This window comes from Hippocampus bargibanti, linkage group LG19, assembly GCF_051943395.1.
Source record: "Hippocampus bargibanti isolate YZ-2025 linkage group LG19, ASM5194339v1, whole genome shotgun sequence".
In the NCBI taxonomy this organism is placed as follows: Eukaryota; Metazoa; Chordata; class Actinopteri; order Syngnathiformes; family Syngnathidae; genus Hippocampus; species Hippocampus bargibanti.
Window position 1 is genome coordinate 59,848 of NC_142752.1, and position 17,580 is coordinate 77,427.

General features: G+C 56.6%; 3 protein-coding genes across 13 annotated transcripts; 2 read left to right on the top strand and 1 right to left on the bottom strand.

Moving 5' to 3' along the window:
• The first annotated feature begins 91 nt into the window (after positions 1–91).
• On the top strand, positions 92–6,046 carry LOC148883343 (sorting nexin-14-like). Of its 5 annotated transcripts, XM_089021717.1 has the most exons (27): positions 129–548; positions 1,246–1,366; positions 1,447–1,520; positions 1,625–1,703; positions 1,769–1,812; positions 1,876–1,963; positions 2,031–2,115; positions 2,179–2,335; positions 2,411–2,486; positions 2,558–2,602; positions 2,715–2,795; positions 2,869–2,983; positions 3,057–3,212; positions 3,280–3,404; positions 3,472–3,530; positions 3,599–3,701; positions 3,780–3,966; positions 4,143–4,226; positions 4,290–4,390; positions 4,463–4,574; positions 4,651–4,691; positions 4,824–4,928; positions 5,002–5,131; positions 5,209–5,373; positions 5,532–5,627; positions 5,702–5,793; positions 5,872–6,046. In XM_089021717.1, exons 1-27 carry the CDS (start codon positions 424–426, stop codon positions 5,962–5,964), a joined length of 2,739 nt encoding a protein of 912 aa, XP_088877843.1. In that variant the 5' UTR covers positions 129–423; the 3' UTR covers positions 5,965–6,046. The 5 variants fall into 5 exon arrangements, with proteins under 5 accessions (XP_088877839.1, XP_088877842.1, XP_088877843.1 ...); XM_089021713.1 differs by having other exon boundaries at positions 92–240; positions 424–548; positions 4,143–4,390; positions 4,651–4,928; XM_089021715.1 differs by having other exon boundaries at positions 4,651–4,928.
• On the bottom strand, positions 5,965–9,822 carry LOC148883344 (uncharacterized). Of its 7 annotated transcripts, none has more exons than XM_089021728.1 (5): positions 8,832–9,822; positions 7,439–7,621; positions 6,982–7,233; positions 6,829–6,915; positions 5,965–6,368 (listed from the first exon to the last, which is right to left on the bottom strand). In XM_089021728.1, exons 1-5 carry the CDS (start codon positions 8,845–8,847, stop codon positions 5,986–5,988), a joined length of 921 nt encoding a protein of 306 aa, XP_088877854.1. In that variant the 5' UTR covers positions 8,848–9,822; the 3' UTR covers positions 5,965–5,985. The 7 variants fall into 7 exon arrangements, with proteins under 7 accessions (XP_088877854.1, XP_088877852.1, XP_088877857.1 ...); XM_089021726.1 differs by having other exon boundaries at positions 6,790–6,915; XM_089021731.1 differs by having other exon boundaries at positions 6,776–6,915.
• A 143-nt stretch (positions 9,823–9,965) lies between these two features.
• On the top strand, positions 9,966–17,329 carry LOC148883345 (interphotoreceptor matrix proteoglycan 1-like). Its single transcript, XM_089021707.1, has 16 exons — positions 9,966–10,117; positions 10,516–10,719; positions 10,800–10,966; positions 11,556–11,593; positions 11,736–11,776; positions 11,893–11,987; positions 12,119–12,268; positions 12,612–12,670; positions 12,762–12,782; positions 12,858–13,042; positions 13,115–13,167; positions 13,241–14,969; positions 15,046–15,608; positions 15,838–16,057; positions 16,134–16,341; positions 16,860–17,329. Exons 1-16 carry the CDS (start codon positions 10,069–10,071, stop codon positions 16,891–16,893), a joined length of 3,816 nt encoding a protein of 1,271 aa, XP_088877833.1. The 5' UTR covers positions 9,966–10,068; the 3' UTR covers positions 16,894–17,329.
• The last annotated feature ends 251 nt before the right edge of the window (positions 17,330–17,580 follow it).

Genomic DNA, 17,580 nt, shown 5'->3' on the forward strand with positions numbered 1-17,580 from the left:
ATTTGCAAAGTACAAGTCGAAGAGATTTGGACATTTTGGAAATGAGGAGCCCTACTGAAAAGTGACGTACCTTTGTTGTGGAACCTGGGAGGAAGTGACGTCGTCCAGTATTTGGAAGATTCCCTTCTGGATTGTGCGTGCGGATGATTGAAACGCATTTGCTTCATCCCGTTTTTCTTGGAACAAAATGGTTGGCCGCGAAGCCAGCGGGAACGAAGAAAGAATTGCGAATTGACAAAAGTGAGAAGGCCGCTTTCCAAAACGGACTTCCGAGCGACGACAATTCTCGGGGGATGTTTTGGTGACGAAACACTGCCGAAGCCTCTCTTCGACTCTTTCTGACGTCGCTTGAGCAACTTTTGCCGCTCAAATCGTCATTCGGGCTCTCGAGCTTGCGACTTTGTCCTTTTGGCTTTGTTGTAGATGGCCGTCGTGTCTGCTTTCTTGCGAGCTCTCCGGCCGGACGCCTTCTTGGCTCGGGCTCGTCAATATCCGCTCGGCTGCTGCCTGCTCGCCGCCATCTTGGCCGCCACGATCTTGCTCCGCAGGTCAGCGTCTTACGTCATTGAGCCTGCGACAAATAAATACTTGAGCGGGCGGGATTCTTCCCGGCAACGCATTCTGAAAAAACGAGTCGATATTCGTCCATCGACCCGTCGATGACCTTTCCGGCGGCAGCGCAAGTCGAAGCGAGCGATGAGAAAAATCGGGAATCGCGACGTCACGCGACGCGACTCCTTCAGGGTAGGGGGGCGGGGCGAGGGCTGTAAAAGTGCAAGGGCCCAGCCAACCAGAGCCCAGATTTGCATATTGAACAAATCGACGCAATCGGACGTCTATTCGCCGGTGCCGGAGCAGACCCCGGATGTCTTTGGGCAGTTGGCACGGGGCGTACCCTCGCCCATCGTGGGACGCCCGCAGTCACACCCGGGGACGATGGGGAGTGCCATCTTTCACCATTCATTTCTTTGCTGTAGCCAAGTCATAAGAAGGATACGTTTCATTCCCAAGCGCCTTTCAAATCACTTCACAATGAAAAACAGCAGAACAATCACACCATCAATCAAATGATCAATAATCAAAGAGCCGATGAAACTGAACTGTGAATGTTTGAAACGGATGGCTTTTCACGTGCCATTTCAAAGTGAGAAAAGTTAGTCAGAGAAATTTAAGTGTCTTCTTGTCCAAAAGGCGAGTGAGCGCGGTGGTCGTTGGCTCACAAGTTAGCGTGTGTGTCGTTTGCAGGTACGTGCACATCCTGATTGGCTTGTGGTCTTTCCTGGTGGGCATGCTCACCTTCTATTGGGCTCTGGAACCCGACTCGCTGCTCCCGAATGTCTTGTTGGCTTGTAAAGCGCCACCTCAGGTGAGGTGCGATGGCCAGGAAACACAAGATGAACATGATGATGACGACGGTGTGTGCGTGCGTGCGCGCACGCGATACAGAGTCATGAACCAGAGCGTTTACCTTCGGAGCGGAGCTGCGCAGCGTGCGGGAAGGCGAAATGCGCACGCCGTCGGTATGTTGCACCTCCCGGCCGACGTCGTCACGCGGCCACTTGAGACGAGCAGCGGACAAACGGGACCTCGGCGTCCTTCCTCCCTGACCGTTGCGCTCATTCAGGCCGCCGGCGCTCCTGGAAAAGCATCAGCCGTGGCTGGGCCTCACTCTGCACTCCAAGGTGGACGCGTCCATCGCAGAGGTGGGCGGGACCGCCCTCACGCGTGGCCGCCGCGGTGTCGCTGACCTGTTTCTTTTTTGGGAAAGGTGTTTGAGCTGGTTCTGGAGAACTTTGTCTACCCGTGGTACCGGTGAGTCCCTCGACGCGGTCGTCCTCGGCAAGCGCGCGCCTCCACCTCCTTTGTGGACCGCAGGGAGATCACGGACGACGAGGCCTGCGTGGACGAGCTGCGTTTCAGCTTCCGCTTCCTGGCGGCGGCGTTGCTCCGTCGAGCTCAGAAGGTGACGGCCGCGTGTCGCGGGGGCCGGTGGCCAGGGTTACATTTCAATCCCGGCGCCGTGGCTTCAGGTGGACCTTCCCGCCGTCCTGGCCCAGCGCGTGATCGGAGCGGCCGCCAAGCACGTGGAGGTTCTCTCCAGAGCCCGCGTCGGAGGTCAGCAGCGTCCCCGCCCGCCGCTCGGCCCGCCGCTCGGGCTAAACGCGGCGTTCTGGTCAGTCCGTCAAGGTCGGACGCTGCAGCAGGCGGCTCTGGAGGAGTACGGCGCCGACCTCCACGTGGCCGTGCGCAGCCGGCGGGAGGAGCTGCTCTACCTCAGGAAGCTGAGCGAGATGCTCTTCCCGTTCCTGATGCCACCAAAAGCCACCGACTGCAGGTGCTCGGGACTTGACGGGGGCCGAGGGGTCTAGCCCCCACCCCCCCCAACTGACCTCGCGTGTCCTGCAAACAGGTCGCTGGCACTCCTGCTGCGGGAGGTCATGTCGGGTTCCGTCATGCTGCCCACCATGGACTTCATGGCCGACCCGGTGAGTCCGGCTGGGGCCACGGTTGCAGGCGGCTTTTAACAACAGCCTGTTGTCGCCATGGTTTTTTCCAGGACACCGTCAACTTGATGGTGCTCAAGTTTGTCGACGACACGCCTGTAAGTAGAAAGAGAAACCAATGCGAACGCTGGAAAGAACATTCCGGGGTCCTGGAGCGAGGCGCCGCAGGGCGTCGCAAGTCTTACGACTATCTGCCGCTGTGCCTCGCAGCCAGAACCCGTCGTGGAATCGCCGTCGGCTCGAGTTCCTTTCCTGCGCAAATACGACGACGGCAGCGGGAACGAGCGCTCGGTCAGTGCCGGTCGGCGGCCCATCCGCGGCGACCAATCGGCTGACGAGCGCCTGCGTCGCGTCACCCGAGCAGGTTCTCAAGTTGGAGCTGAAGGAGATCCGGGAGCAGCAGGACCTTCTGTTCCGCTTCATGAACTTCCTCAAGCAGGAGGGCGCCGTGCACGTCCTCCAGTTCTGCTTGGCCGTGGGTAAGAGCCCGGCGGGGGACGCACGCCCACGCGACACCCACGCGAGACCCACGCGGCGCCGGCGTTTCCCCAGAGGAGCTCCACGACAAGATCCTGGGTCCGGAGCTGGCCGACTCGGAGCTGCGGCGTCTGCACGGCGAGGTGGCCCACATCTACCGCACCTACTGCCTGGACCAGAGCGCCGACAGGGTCCATTTGGACCGGGCCACGGCGGAGGACATCAGGAAGGGTACGCGCACTCCGCGGAACGTCGGCCTGAGCCTCCGTCTCATCTTTGGGACGTCCTTCCTCTCCAGTGGTGGCGGGTCCCTACGGCGCAGTGGTCAAGCCGCAGACGGCGCGCTGCCTTTTCCAGGCCTACGAGCACGTCTTGGCGCTCCTGGAGGGCACCTTGGCGCCCATGTTCTGCCACAGCGACGAGGTAAGGCGGCCCCCGGGCGGGTGGGCGCGCGGGACCCGCGCCGCCGCCTGACCTTGCGTGCGCACAGTACTTCAGACACCTTCTGAAAGGAGCCGAGTCGCCGGCCAGGAGCTTGCGGGTCGGCAGGTTGGTGCCACCGTCCCGACCCGGTCCGTCAGCCCGTCCTCACCCGTCCCCGCCGACGCTGTGCGCAGGAACGCCGCCAGGCGCGCCGATTCCTTTGCCATCAGCAGGATCGGCAGTAAAATCAAAGACGTGTTTCGAAGCGGCGCCGTGGACGGCGCCGCCGACGGTGTGGTGAGCTAGCTTGCGGCCGCTCTTTTTTTGCTGGCAAAGGTCTTCCTTCACGCCTTCCCCAAATGCGCCGCTTGACAGGTGGAGGAGGCCACGGTGGCGATGGAGGATGACGCCGCCCCCCCCGCCGCCGCCCCCGCCGGGAGCCTGAGGAGGTTGTCGTCCTGGACGGTCGCCATCCCATACGTGGACTTGTGCGAGGATGACGCCAAGAGGGAAAAGATTCCCGTCTTCTGCATCGACGTGGAACGCAACGACAGAAAGGAAAGTGAGGCCCCCCCCGCGCACCACGACATGAGCTCGCTCGGCTTGAAAGAAAGCAAAGAAAGTTGTCTTGAGTTCTCCAGATTGCTGCGCGACCCTGTCGTGACCTTTTGGGGTTGGTTTGTGGGGCGTCGTTCTTCTTTTTGAGCGGCAGTCGCCATTTGGTTGGTGTTCTTGCAGTCGGACACCATCCCGAGCGTTGGTCCGTCTACAGAAGATACTTGGAGTTCTACGTGTTGGAGTCCAAGCTGACCGAGTTCCACGGTAAGAGTTGCGCGCGCTTGAGCGGCGGCAAAACTCCTGAAAGCGGACCGTCCGCACACGCAGGCGCTTTTAGCCACACGCAGCTGCCCCCAAAACGCATCCTGGGACCCAAGAACCACCAATTCCTCACCTCCAAGAGGGAGGACTTTGAGGACTACTTACAGGTGAGACGTCGTCAAAGGACACGGCCGCCAAGGTGACAGCCAACTGTTTTTTTTTGTGGGGGGGACGCGCAGAAACTTCTGCGCTATCCGGAGCTCAGCAACAGCCAGCTACTGGTGGACTTCCTGTCCCCTCACGGAGCCGACTCTCAGTTTGAAGACAAACTGCTTCCCGACGTCAACTTGGGTACTTTGGGCGGGAATTAAGATCCAGCCATTGAGGACTGTGTCCCATTTTGAGTAAATCTGCACCCCCCACGCAGGCAAAATTTTCAAGTCCGTACCAGCGAAGTTGATGAAGGAGGTGCGTGCCATCCGTCCGTCCGTCCGTCCGACCGTAAAAGCCAGCGTTGCGCCCCGGGGCCCGAGTGGTGGCACCGAGCGGTGGCGCCAGACGGCTTCTGTGAGCGGCCCGCTTGCTCACTTGTGTTTCCAGAAAGGTCAGAACCTGGAGCCCTTCATCCAGTCCTTCTTCAACTCTTGCGAGTCTCCCAGAGCCAAAGCCGGCCGACCCCATCCGAGCGCGGACGCCGACAAGCGGGTTGGAACGCTAGCGCCGCACCGCTCGTGACGCGTCGGCGCCGAGACGTCATGGTTCCCGTCTTCCCGCGCAGCTCCTTAACCCCATTTTCAGGAACGACGGCGCCGTGGCGGACGAGGGTCGGAGGCCAGACGGGCGCCGGGTCGGCCTGGAAGGCGCCTACGACGGCCTGGAAGGCGCCTACGACGGCCTGATGCACATGGGTCAGTCGCCGCCTTCTCCCGGCCGGTCGCAGAGTCGCAACCTTCCCCAGCAACCTTCCCGCCGTCTCTGGCTCAAGGGCGGCGGCTGTTCCGCATGCCGCGCTGGCTGGACGGCTTGCTGTCGGCGGCGAGGATCCTCCTGAAGAACACCTTCGAGGCCTACGTGGAGCAGCGCCTGCGTACCAAGATGGACGCCGTCCTGCAAGAGCACCGCCTGGTGTCGCTGATCACGCAACTACGAGGTCACCTCAGACGGCAATTCCAACATTTGTCATCCCCACGGGATCTCAAAGGGGGTTGGGGGAGGGACCGTGTCCAACATGTCATCCAATCAGGAAGAATGGAGTTGCTTTTGTCGCGCGGCGGGCGAGCAACCTTTGCGACTGCCGTGTTCCCCTAGACGGCGTCTTCAAGGAGAGCGCGGAGGAGCGCGGCGGCCCGGCGAGGGCGGCGCGAGCCCGGCGGACGTTGGACCAGATGATGCGCTATCTGCCCGGTGAGTGTTGGAAGGCCTTCCTTTGCCGCGTCGGCAAAGACCCGCCTCCCCGACGCCGTTTGTCTCGCCGGCAGACGCGGTGCGCTGGTGCGTGGGCGAGGAGGCCCACCGTCAGGGAGTCCAGCTGCTCTTCGAGGCTCTTCAGCAACCGCTCCTCAACAAGCAGGTCCCAAACGCCGGCCGAGCGCCGGGCGCCGCCATACGCCTCCGCCGTTGACGGACGGCCCTTGCGACGTGTGTGCAGATGTCGTACGTGCTGTTGGACGTGGCCGTGCTGGAGCTCTTCCCCGAACTGCGGCGAGAGAGTCGCTCTACGTACTCCGGCGCTTGCCATTGATGCCATCGGAACAAATTGCTTTTATTTTTCCACATTTGCTTCAAATGGGCCCCAAAACAGAACATTAAAGAGCCTTTTGGGATGCGCTGGTCCAATCATTGGCGTTTGTTTGACGCGGCCACTCTTGAACGATTGGCACTCGGCGTCCGCTTGGGAGCAGACCATCAGACGGCGGGCGCCGCCAACAGCAGACTTAGCCTCCACACGCTGAGGGCAAAGAGCGGAAACTCGGGCGAGACGGCAAACATTTGTTGCTGTAAGCGCCGCACGGCGTCGGCCTGCTCCGGCGTGGCCTCCCATCGCCACGCCGCCGGCGAGTCGCCCAGCAGCTCTTCCAGAACCTTCAGCAGGCGCAAAGCGTTGTGGTATTGGTCCACGGGAATCTGGTCCACGCCCGAGTTCTCCTGGACACACCCAGGACACAAAAGTCTGTATTTGCCATCTAGCTGGCTGGCTATCTAGCGAGCTCAATCTCTATTTGCTAGCTAGCTAGCTCGCTCGCTATTTGCTCTCTAGCTGGCTAACTATCTATCTATCTAGCTAGCCGGCTAGCTTTCTATCTAGTTTCTACCTACTGGCGCGTGCGGCTGCCACTGCTCACCCACAGAAAAACTGATCATGCGGCTGTAAAGTGACCTTGAGAGTTTTGAAAGGCGCTTAATAATGAAATGGATGATTGTGATGATAAAACGCATCTGTGAGAACTTTGCTCCTCAGAGATCAAAAGGGGAAAAAAAACAAACATGTTTTGAAAGGATCAGCGTGTTTTGGGTTAATATTCGGGTCCACTTTGTGGCTCGGGTGCGCATGCCTGCGTGCAATTACGTGAATGGCGCGGCACAGGGCGTCGGCCACGGCGCTGACCTCGGACAGGATGCGAGCCACCAGGAAGGACTTTGCCATGCGACTCCGCCCCAACGCCGCCAAGCACGGCGTCAACAGTTGCAGCGTCTGGAAGGAAAGTCCAAGACTCGCTTTCTGACCGGGGTTCTGGCCCGCGGTCGCAGTTGGACTCACAGTCTGCCGCCGGCCGGCGCCAAGCAACGCGTCGGTGATCTCTCCCAGGGAGGCCCGCAGGTGTGCGGTCAATCGGGCGGCGGCGGCGCCCCGCCGGGGGAACTGGTCCGTGGCGCGGCTCGCCGCCCGGCACGCCTCCAGAGTAACGTGCCACGCCGCCGCGGGAAGCGAGCGCTCTGCCAAGGCGGCCGCCAGCGCGTCCAGGAGCCCGCACAGCTCGTCCTCGCAGAGCTCGCCCGCGTCGCTGGGCCGCTGGAAGGCGACCAGCGCCCGCAAGACGTGAATGTCCCGCCGCCAAATAGAGACCGGCGGCGGCGGCCGGGGAGGAACCGGCGCAAGGAGTTCGGGCGTGTCCCCGTCGCTGCTTGGATTGGACTCTGCGGCGGCATCTTGAACTGATGACCGTACGCGCCCGTCACCCAACCGCTGTCGATGACGGGAAGCTTGCGGCGAGTACCTGCGCTTGCTGTTGCCATGGCGCCGAGCCTCGGCACCTCCCGTCGCAGCTCGTCCACTTTCCGGCGGCGGGCCGTCAGCCTCGCCGTCAAATCCTCAAGGCGCTGGGCGGCGGTCGTCCCCTCCGGCGTCCCCCGAATCACCGCCATCGCCGCAGCCGCGCTCACTTTGGCCGCAAAGTACTCTGAGCCACGCGCGCCAACGGGAACACAAAGGCAGTCCGAGTTCGCCAAGTCAACGAGCGGGCGCTGCGCAGCGTCCAATCACTCAACAAATCAAGTCGTGTCAGTAGGTACGCTACAGTGAGCTCTATTCTTTCTGTCCAGTGAAGCGAGCGCACTCTGTACTCGCAGTGGTATCTCATTGCATTTTTGTCAAGTACGTGACGGTTCTTGGTGGGATTTTCCAAGCTATGCGGCTCATGATGACGTATGACACACGTTTCCCTCCATGCTGCTTCTTGAAATTTACCAATACGACAACGAGAAAAAATATGGATTGAAGTTTATGCTCTTTTTGCTAACACTACAATCGATGAGAAGGTTTCTTCAGCCGTCTGTCATCTGTACAAATTTGAAGGTTTCGGACATTTCGCCTCCTATCCAAGAGGCTTCGTCAGCGAACTAAAGACGAAGCCTCTTGGATAGGAGGCGAAACGTCCAAAACCTTCAAATTTGTACAGATGACGGACGGCTGAAGAAACCTTCTCATCGATGGACCACGACTGAGAGCTTACACAGACCTAACACTACAATTTATAACGGTGAGTAAGCTGTATTTTTATAACTCATACAAGTGGTAGAATATCTATTTTTCAAGCAAAAAGAAGCATTAGCATCTATATTTCTAGAGCTCGCAATTTTCTTTTCTAGTATTTGGTGACAGCCATTTTGGATTTCTGACGAAAATCTGCCTGCATTCGATCGTTGATGTTTGCTCATTTATATTTGGAATCTTTTCTTGTGTTTTCGGTTCTTGTTTAGAATTTCAAAAGCTTTCCAATGGTACCTTACTCGTTAAGATCTGCCAAAAAATATGTAAAAAGTTATGATTGTTTAAACTGTAATAAAGGACTCACTCACAGATTTTCATTGTTTTAACTGTCATGAGAGGCAGAAAATCCCCTCCTATTTCGAACATGAAACATTTCATGATTTCCTTATTTGTCATAGAACAATCGTCTATACATCGTTTGAAAGCTATTTAAATGGACTTTAATATGCTATTGGAAAAATGTGTGATGAATTATTGTTGTCACATCCCTCCAAGATGGAGTTGAGTGTCTTTCGCTCGTCTCGATGTGGCACTCACGCGCGGCTCAACGTGTCCGAATCTCGTGTTGCTTGTCGAGTGGTTGAACTCGACGCCAGTTTGAAACGAGGCTGGGAAGTCACCTTGCTCGCGCTCCATTCCACGAGCTGCGCTTGCTAACGGACTTTAGCTTTCGCCCACGTCCGTCGTCCTGACGCTTTTGGCCACATTCCACGCGAACCGTCGAGCGTTTCAGACACGCGCGCTCCAAGGGGCGGCCGGCCGGCTCGCTTCTTCAAACACTTTTGTTCCCGCGACGCGTCACGAGCGTGGCTCAAACAGGAAACCGAAGAAGCCAACCGGAAGCCGGAACGGAGCGGACGATGACGTCACGCCGCCGCCAGGATTTGAAGCGTCCGATTGGTCGGAAAATTGGATTGAAGGCGCAGCGCCCTCGCCACCAACTTTCCCGCCAGAAAAACACAAAGTCCGAAGAGTTTATCCATAGCAAAGATAACTTTCACTACTTTGCCTTTAGCTTACCATCTTTGCTTTCTTTTTCTTTTTGATGGTTGAAAATCACTGCGCACATCAAACAAACGCGACGTCTTATGCTATCTACGACCTATCTGTTGGCTAGCTAGCTAGTTTTCTATCTATTTGAGTTACTTCCGGGATGAGTGAATGCTAGCGCGTGTGGCTGCTATCTATCTAGCGTTCTATCTATTTGAGTAACTTCCGGGTAGAGTCAATGGTGGCGTGTGCGGCTGCTATCTAGCTGACTAACTAGCTATCTTGCTTTCTATCTATTTGACTTACTTCCGGGTTGAGTAAACACTGGCTCGTGTGGCTGCCGCTTTCACCCGCAGAAAATATAGACTGTGACTGTAAAGTGTCCTTGAGACTTTTGAAAGGCGCTTAGAAATGAAATGTATTCTTCTTCTTCTTCTGACTGTGGCTTGTGCGGCATGTCGAGGGGGGACGCTGCAGAGACTCCAAATGAAGCGTCCAAAACGGGCGCCGTGAAAAGGGAAAGGTGAAGGTGACACCTTGTGAGATTGCGCCGCATCTTCCCGGTCGGGGGTCCAGACGGTGCGCCCGCCGGCTGAAATCCATTAACAGGATGAGGGCGGCCATGGAAAAGCAGGATTATGTCTGAGCGGCAGATAAAGAGATTATTCCCAAAACAGAGTCGACTCTTTTAACCTGGCAAGCGGCTTCCTTTGGGCGGGGCGACCGACCGTGACTTTCCCTCTGCCACCGGACCAGTCCCTCAGTTCTTCGGGAGGCTTCGGACCGCAGACGCTGGCGGAGTAGCGCATCTCGGTGTCCGCCTTTGTTTTCTTCTTCTGACCCCCCCACCCCCTCCCTCGTCCCGTCATGTTCAAGGGCTTTGGACTTCTGTTCCTCGTCGCCTGGCAGGTCCAAGGTGAGTTTGCTTATTTTGTATTTGCAAAGAATCCCGACGTTCAACCCAGACTCCAGAGACTTTTTGAACTGCTAAAGCTTATTAGGATTGCATAAGTAATCCCACGAGCGCCACCAAACACCCACGGGAATCTTCCGACGGAGGCTTGACCATTTTTTTTTCCAATTTCCATTTTCTTTTGGTCTGGAATGAAGACTCGGGGACGGTCTCATACGATTTCCAAGCACTTTGTTTCATTGGCTCACTCCAGCGAGTTTCTTCGATGTGATCCGCTACCCCTGGTCCGCTACCCCCCACCCCCTATATCCCTTCAAAACCAGAGTGGTTGGGGCGGACATGCGGGCAGCGCTGGGAAGAGGCAGGAATCCAGGCTGTCCAAGTTTTGTTGTGCAATGCAGGCAGGAGTGGCCCGCCGGCCTTGGCTCTGAAGGACAATGGGGTCTCCGTCCCGAGGCCGCCGCCGCGGGCGTCAGGATGGCTGCCGCAGCTCAGCGGGCGGCGTTTGAAGAGGTCCGTTTTCCTGCACTCCGGGGTGAGGGTCTGCCCTCAGGAGACCATCGGCGAGGTCTTGGCCAGTCATCAGGCATACTACCAGCTTCGGGGTGCGCTCCTTTACACTTTGGCCAGTCGTCATTTGACAACCCTAAGGACTTCTTTCTTTCTTTGTTGTGTCCGGCGCCAGTGTGCCAAGAGGCCGTGTGGGAGGCCTACAGGATTTTCCTGGACAGGATTCCCGGGTCCGGCGAGTACCAGCGATGGGTGCGAGCGTGTCAACAGGAGTCACTCTGCATTGCCGATATCGCCAGAAATTTCAGCCATTCGGAGGAGCACTCGGAGCTGATCCGCAGGGTGAAGACCACCCACCGGAGAATCGCACTCACACGCACACGTCTGACGAGAAGAGAGGAAAAAAATCTCTGTCGAATTGGACGCCCCAGAACCCAAAAAAGTGATGCAAAAAATTGGACCGGCTGAAGGGCGAAAAAGACAGCCTTTCTCGCTCTTCTCCAAAGCTCCGCTCGAGTTGAAAGCTTCCTCGCCATCGGCGCCCGTTTAAGCCGTTCCCGAAGCATCTAGAAAAACAAAACGGTCCTTCAGCTTAGCATGCTTTCAGAAATTATCTTCAAATATGAAAATGGTACTTACAGCCACGGCCGCCCGCCAAGACAAAAACAAAAAGGCCTTTGCCCTCTGAGCACCACAAGATTAAAGGAAAAAGCTCGATTGGTCCAAACGTGAGCAAAACTTCATCCCAGCACAAACAGTCATCGGGGGTCAAAGTCTTGGCATGCAAATGACAAGTTGATTGCAGTAATCCTGACGGGCAAACTTGGGGCTTTCTCTTCAGGTCGTTTAGCGGCAGACTCACGCTAGCTTTGGCATCATTTAGCAGCAGACTCATGCTAGCTTATGCATCGGTTTGTTTGTCTGTGTGCAGAGGATGAAGCGTCTCCGAAACGACGAGCCGCAGTCACGGTAGGCGGCGACTTCCTCTCTCTCTCTCGCCGACGCTTCCCAGTTCAGTGGACATTGCCATGCAAACCACCATCCCCTCGTTCTCCCCTCGTGACTGTAAAACGTACCCCTATTAACCTGAAGCGCTGGTCTTCTCACGCAGAGCTTTGCCGACTCCTGACCCCGTTGCTTCCGATACGCCAGGTAGGAAGGCGCTTGGGAGCATCACAACGGGAAAATTTTGCATTTCTCTTCCTCCTTCCTGGACGACAAACGGTGGCGCCGGCCGGCTCTATTCTGTCGTCCTCTGTTGGTTGCAGCACTTCTGAGCACCGTGGCACCCCTCGGCCAGGCCACCTCCCATGCAAGCTCCGGTCTGGATCGAGAGCGGAGCGCCGCAGCGGGAGAAGCTGAGGTAGGAGCCGTCCTACGGAGGACAAATAAAGTCAAATCAAAGAAAGAAAGAAAGTCCATCCTCATAAGACGCACATTTCCAAAGAGCACAACCAGGACAAAGTGGTCTTCCCTCTCCCCTTTGCGGCAAAGGACTCTGACATTCCGAATGTCCTCCCTGAGAATCCGGCGGAGCAGAGGGTTGACTTCAGCATCGACCTGGTGGATCCGGGATATGGAGAACTGCTGGATGACCCAGACTCCCCCCAGTACATTGACCTGGCTCACCACCTTCAGGACCAGGTGGGGTTGTGCTCTGTCAGAGAACGCCAGGAGAAGGTTGCCCTCATTTTCTGTTCAAAAGGCATTCCTGTTGACTTCGCTCACACCTTCAAGCGTTCCGAATCGGGCACAATGTCCTTCCCAGGGCAAACGCGCACGTTGTCCCGCCTTGTCCTCGTGGCAGCGGCGTCGCTAAGAGTCACGTGGGCGACGTTCCAAAGACCATTATGTCACAGCGGATTCCAGCTGGCCAACAGTCCTTAAGGGCCCTCCGTGTTCTCCCTCCCGTTGGCGCCTCGCCACGCGATTAGCCGAGGTGTCGGGGACCTCGCAGGCGTGTTTGAACCCGGCTTTTTTCCCACAGATGCAGCACGTTTTTGACAAACTCCCGGGATTCAAAAGCATTAGTGTCTCGCGGATCAGGTAGGCCCCGACTGAGCGCTGGTGGCCTCGGGTCCGCCAAAAGGTCCACAGTGTGTTGACCAATTTCCTCCTCCTTTGATCCCAATGCAAGCGAGACGCAGCGAGCTGACAGGTAATGCCTTTCCCGCTCGTCTTACTGGTCATTGATCAATTTGCGAGCAAAGTCGCTCTTGTGCTGCCTCTTCAGCGTTGGCGGAATCACGGTCCACTACTCCCTGGTCTTTGAAATCACCTCCCGAGGAAGCCTTCCTGCGACGGCGGGCGGCGCTCCCGCGGCACGCGCCGACTCCGAATTGAGAGAGACGGTGAGAAAAGCTTTGCGCGATGAGGCATCCCTTCCGGTGGATCTGGAATCCTTGAACTTTGGCCCAGGTATGGCGCAGGTCAGGCGGAAACAAATGCGGAACAGGCCTGGCGGCTGTTAACTTGCTTGTTTGGTGGCAGGGGAGGCTCTTGCGGGACCCACGCAGTCTGGCTCGCGGGAATCCGGCACGGAGGTATTTGGACATGTGAAGGACGGAAAGGTGGGAAAAGACGGCGCCCGATGATTGTTGTCACGTCACTCCTCAGGCCGGAGTACCCGGCGCCCACACTCAATTTGAAGTGTTCCTGGATGACCCGGGTGTGGGGACGCTTCAGCCGGCGGTGCCCCTCCCCACCTTGGAGAAGGAGCCAGTCACGCTGCTGGATCGTGACGACGAGGACGTGGAAGACTTGAGGTTTGAACCAGACGCGCTGGAGCCATCGGCTGAAGAAGACGAGCTGATCATTTCTCACAAAATTGAGACTTTCCATCATACGGAAACCGGAGAACTTGTCCGGGACGACGCGCTGAGCCCTCCTCCATTGACTGACCTGGGCCTTGTGTCTGAGGACAGCAGGACCGCCAGTGCGCGTATTTCACTGACCTTTCCACCTGATGGTCAGGAACTTTTGGACCAGGGTCTCATCACCACCACCACCACGTTATTCGGCACAGTTCAGGGGTCCGCTGACTCAATGCAGGGTCTTGCGAAAGGTAATTTCCTACCAGAACCACGTGATCTGCAGCCTTACGGCCCAGATGAGGACACTTTGGAATCACTTGCCGAGTCCGCAATCCCACAGACAGCGTTGGCCAAGCACCCCGTTCGAGAAACCCTCGAGACTTGGGACCAGACGCCGATACCAAGTGAGCTTTCCACGCTGGTTGAGGGGACGACGCGAGGAAAACACCAGGATGCGGCCACCGCCGGGCGACCGTTCTCGGCTTTGAATGCTCCCAGATTGGGGGAAAAGGAACTTCACGTTTTGAATCCACTAGACCAGTCAGCTGATGTGATTGAGCAGAAGGGAAATGAAGGAGTAGGAGGACTTCCCCAGAGCAAACAAGCCAATGAGCAAGACGTCAGCCAGCGAAACCTTGTGGAAACACCAACGACTCCTCTTGAAGAGCCATTTACAGTTTTTTCAGAGGAACACGTTTCCCATGTCCTAGAACAAGAGGAAAACATTGCAAGGGAAACATTAGCCAGTGGTTGGGAAAAACACCTGCCTCAAGAAATGGTGGAAACAGTGAGCATTTCAGAGGAAGCGACTCAAACACTTGAGGGGCGCTTCACGGATGTTACCAAAGCAATCGCGGGGGAGGCGGACGCACTTCCGACTACAAATGACTCGTTTGGAGATGCGGAGGAGGCGTTTGCTGGTGACCCTCCAGAGTTCCAAACACAAGCAGAGACAAATGTCAAGGAGCCGAGTGAAACGGGAGCTGAGGAAACCTCAGCGTCGCAGGCACCAGCGGCCACTTTGGAACCCAGCGGAGATGTTCGAGTGGATGTCGGCCTCATTCCAGGAGATCCCGTAAAAGCCCAGGCGGAAACGGCAAATGTTTCCGGAATGGAAACAGTTGATGACATGGACGATTATGTCACAGAACCAGAAGCAGGAGAGGAAGAAACAAAAGGTGACATCGATGTTGAGACTGCACAACGGCAAGATGAAACCACCAAGATGATGCCTCCACCAAATTCCTTTGGCATTGTCGAGCCAGTCCTGGGAGGCGACGCTCACGAACCACGGGCCGAATCCATTCAGGTGTTTGCTTCGTCGGATGGCGAAAGGGACCTTCTCCACGTGGAGAATACCGGCGAGCGGCTCCAACCTGTCGCGACGGGCCGGGGGCCTCTGGAGGAAGGTGGTTTGCCCACCGCCCCACTAACGGGTGGGGAGGACGTGGGGGAGTCCGACCGTTCACTTGTTGAACTCTTGTACCCCGAGGAGGGATGGCATGGCGCCAAGCACCAAGTCAGGCCAGCAGGTGACTGACTCTCCAAAGCTCCTCCCCGATGTTCTTGTTCCAGCTGCGCCAAGGTTTTTCTCACTCATTTTGACAGACACGACTCCTCCGGACGGGGCGGCGACATCCGAGTACGACTTCCTGGAGGAGGCTGAGAGCGAGGACATCACCGTGGGAAGGATCCTTCCGCAATCAACTCGATACTCCTCAGCAGCGCCACCTCGGACTTCTGCTCACGGCGCCGCGGCGGACTCTGGATTCTCCGAGGTGGCGCCAGCTGAGGAACAAAGAACGCCATCCGTCCTCATCATGGAGGAGGACGTGAAAGATGGCAATCGCCAGATGAGCGGGCCCGTCACCACCGAGAGCGTCGTCAGCAAGGCGGCCGGGGAGGCGGCGGAAGCGTTGGACCGAGCCAAACCGGTGAGCCTGGTGCCAGCGGACGAAGGCAGCGGCTTTCTTCGGGAGCGGACGTCGGACAGCGTCACAGTCACGCCCACTGCCAGATACCTGACCACGCCCGCGATGACAACGGCCAGTCACGGACGGGAGCTGGTGGTCTTCTTCAGCTTGCGCGTCACCAACTTTGACTTCTCAGAGGACCTCTTCAACAAGACGTCACCAGAGTACAGGTCCTTGGAGAACACCTTCCTCAACGTGGTGAGTCCAGACGTGCTGGTCACCTCCTTTTTTGGGGGGATTTGAGTCAGTTTGGCAACACGGGTTTTCTTTGACAGTCTGGCCTTTCTGACGGGCCAACGATGCCCACCCCTTCCTGCAGCTGGTAGAGGGTAGCCTTAGCCTCCCCGTGTTTAAGAATGAAAGATCTTTGTCAATTCTGAACTCTTTGTGACTTTTGTCACCCCCCCCCCCCCCCCCGAAAAAAAAGCTGCTGCCATACTTGCAGGCCAACCTGACTGGATTCCGCAACTTGGAGATCCTCAACTTCCGCAAAGGCAGCGTGGTGGTGAACAGCAGGATGAAGTTGGCCAAGTCGGTGCCCTACAACATCACCGAGGCGGTCCAATGCGTCCTTCGGGATTTCTGCTCCAGCGCTGCGGCGCACCTGCGCATCCACATTGACAGCCGCTCGCTGGACGTCGAAGCAGGTGATCCGTCTCGCTAGCGTACGCCGCTGTCTGCGGCGCCGTGTTCACCGCGCCATCCTGTGACCGGGCCCCGCAGCCGACCGGGCCGACCCTTGCAAGTTCCTGGGGTGCGAGGCTGGTTCTCGCTGCGTCCTTGAGCCAGGGAGTTGGGCGCGGTGCCGGTGCGAGCCGGGCTTCCTGTCTCCGGACGGCCTTCCGTGCCGAAGCGTCTGCGAGCTCCAGCCGGCACGATGCGGCGCCGGCGCTGAGTGTCACGTGGAGCCCGGACGCGGCGCCTTGTGCAGGTAACCAAAAGCCTGGAAGACAAGAGCGCCCTGAGCTCAAAATCTTCGGGTCACAAAAGGGCCACACCCGTGCCGGGCCCGTTTTAATCATAATACATGTAATACGTTTCATTTCTAGGCGCCTTTCAAAACTGTCACGGTCACTTTACAGTCACAGTTTGTCTTTTCTGTGGGTGAGCAGCGGCAGCCACACGCGCCAGCATTCACTCAACTCCAAAGTAGATCAAATAGATGGCAAGCTGGCTAGCTAGCGAATAGATAGCTATTAGCTAGCGAATAGCTGTTCGTACTTGAGACTTGAAAAGAAAAATGGCAGAGCAAAGAATAAAAAAAAGATTTTCGTCTCTTTGTGCTGTAACGCACCTGAATGAAAGGGTGGGGATGGTTCTCAGAACTTCTCACGCTTCTTTGCGGGTCGCTGATGAGATTGCGCCACCCTGCCAAAAGTGGACAATATGGCGGACAAACATACGAACCTCCTGGCATCCAGTCTTTGTGCTTTTCTTCTGGTCGCGCAGGTCCAACGGGAGCCAGCGCCTGAGGGCACCTTAAAACGGACCGAGTCTTGGAAGTCCTGATCCCACGGCGGCAGCTGAACGTCAACTCTTCATTCCTAAAGTTTTCTGGTCTTGAGACGTCAAGATGAAACTTGTTGTTGTCCTGCACACTCGGCCGCTTTCAATCTTGTCAAGGCCAGAAAATATTGGCAAAAATTGGAAAAACCTTGGTCTCAATCGGGGGGCCCAAAATGTCCAGCCCGTTTTCCATCTCTCCCTGCTGCGACTCAAATGAGGATCTTTCTCGTGCTTCTTCGGTTCTTGCGATGGTCCTGATCATTTGAATCACGTCGGTGTGCAAGAGGGAAAACCGGCGGAAAACAGGCGGGAAAGACACGTTTCCCTTGGGGGCAACGCATGCAGTCACAAGTTCAACTCTTGTTGTCTTCCATTTCACCCAAAAATACATTAAAAAACAAGGCGGTTTTTTATTGTTGGATGGATGTGGTTTTCTGTCGAATGCTCCCTTCTTGATTTGAATCCTAATAATGTTTGATTTATAGTACACACACACACACACACACACACACACACACACACACACACACACACACACACACACACATATCTATCATATATATATATATATATATATATATATATATATATATATATATATATATATATATATATATATAGCTAATAGATAGCCAGCCAGTTACCTAATAGATAGATAGCTAAT

What these genes read in the sequence shown, in the direction of transcription:
- LOC148883343 (XM_089021713.1), top strand. Translation starts at nt 424, where the DNA reads ATGGCCGTCGTGTCTGCTTTCTTGCGAGCTCTCCGGCCGGACGCCTTC. An exon ending in CTTGTAAAGCGCCACCTCAG is followed by an intron (nt 1,367 to 1,446) that starts GTGAGGTGCGAT and finishes CACGCGATACAG; the next exon opens with AGTCATGAACCAGAGCGTTT. An exon ending in CGACGGCCTGATGCACATGG is followed by an intron (nt 5,132 to 5,208) that starts GTCAGTCGCCGC and finishes CTCTGGCTCAAG; the next exon opens with GGCGGCGGCTGTTCCGCATG.
- LOC148883344 (XM_089021726.1), bottom strand. An exon ending in GCGCCGGCCGGCGGCAGACT is followed by an intron (nt 6,916 to 6,981) that starts GTGAGTCCAACT and finishes CTTTCCTTCCAG; the next exon opens with ACGCTGCAACTGTTGACGCC. An exon ending in CCCTGTGCCGCGCCATTCAC is followed by an intron (nt 6,369 to 6,789) that starts GTAATTGCACGC and finishes GGGTGTGTCCAG; the next exon opens with GAGAACTCGGGCGTGGACCA.
- LOC148883345 (XM_089021707.1), top strand. Translation starts at nt 10,069, where the DNA reads ATGTTCAAGGGCTTTGGACTTCTGTTCCTCGTCGCCTGGCAGGTCCAA. An exon ending in AACGACGAGCCGCAGTCACG is followed by an intron (nt 11,594 to 11,735) that starts GTAGGCGGCGAC and finishes CTTCTCACGCAG; the next exon opens with AGCTTTGCCGACTCCTGACC. An exon ending in ATTAGTGTCTCGCGGATCAG is followed by an intron (nt 12,671 to 12,761) that starts GTAGGCCCCGAC and finishes TCCCAATGCAAG; the next exon opens with CGAGACGCAGCGAGCTGACA.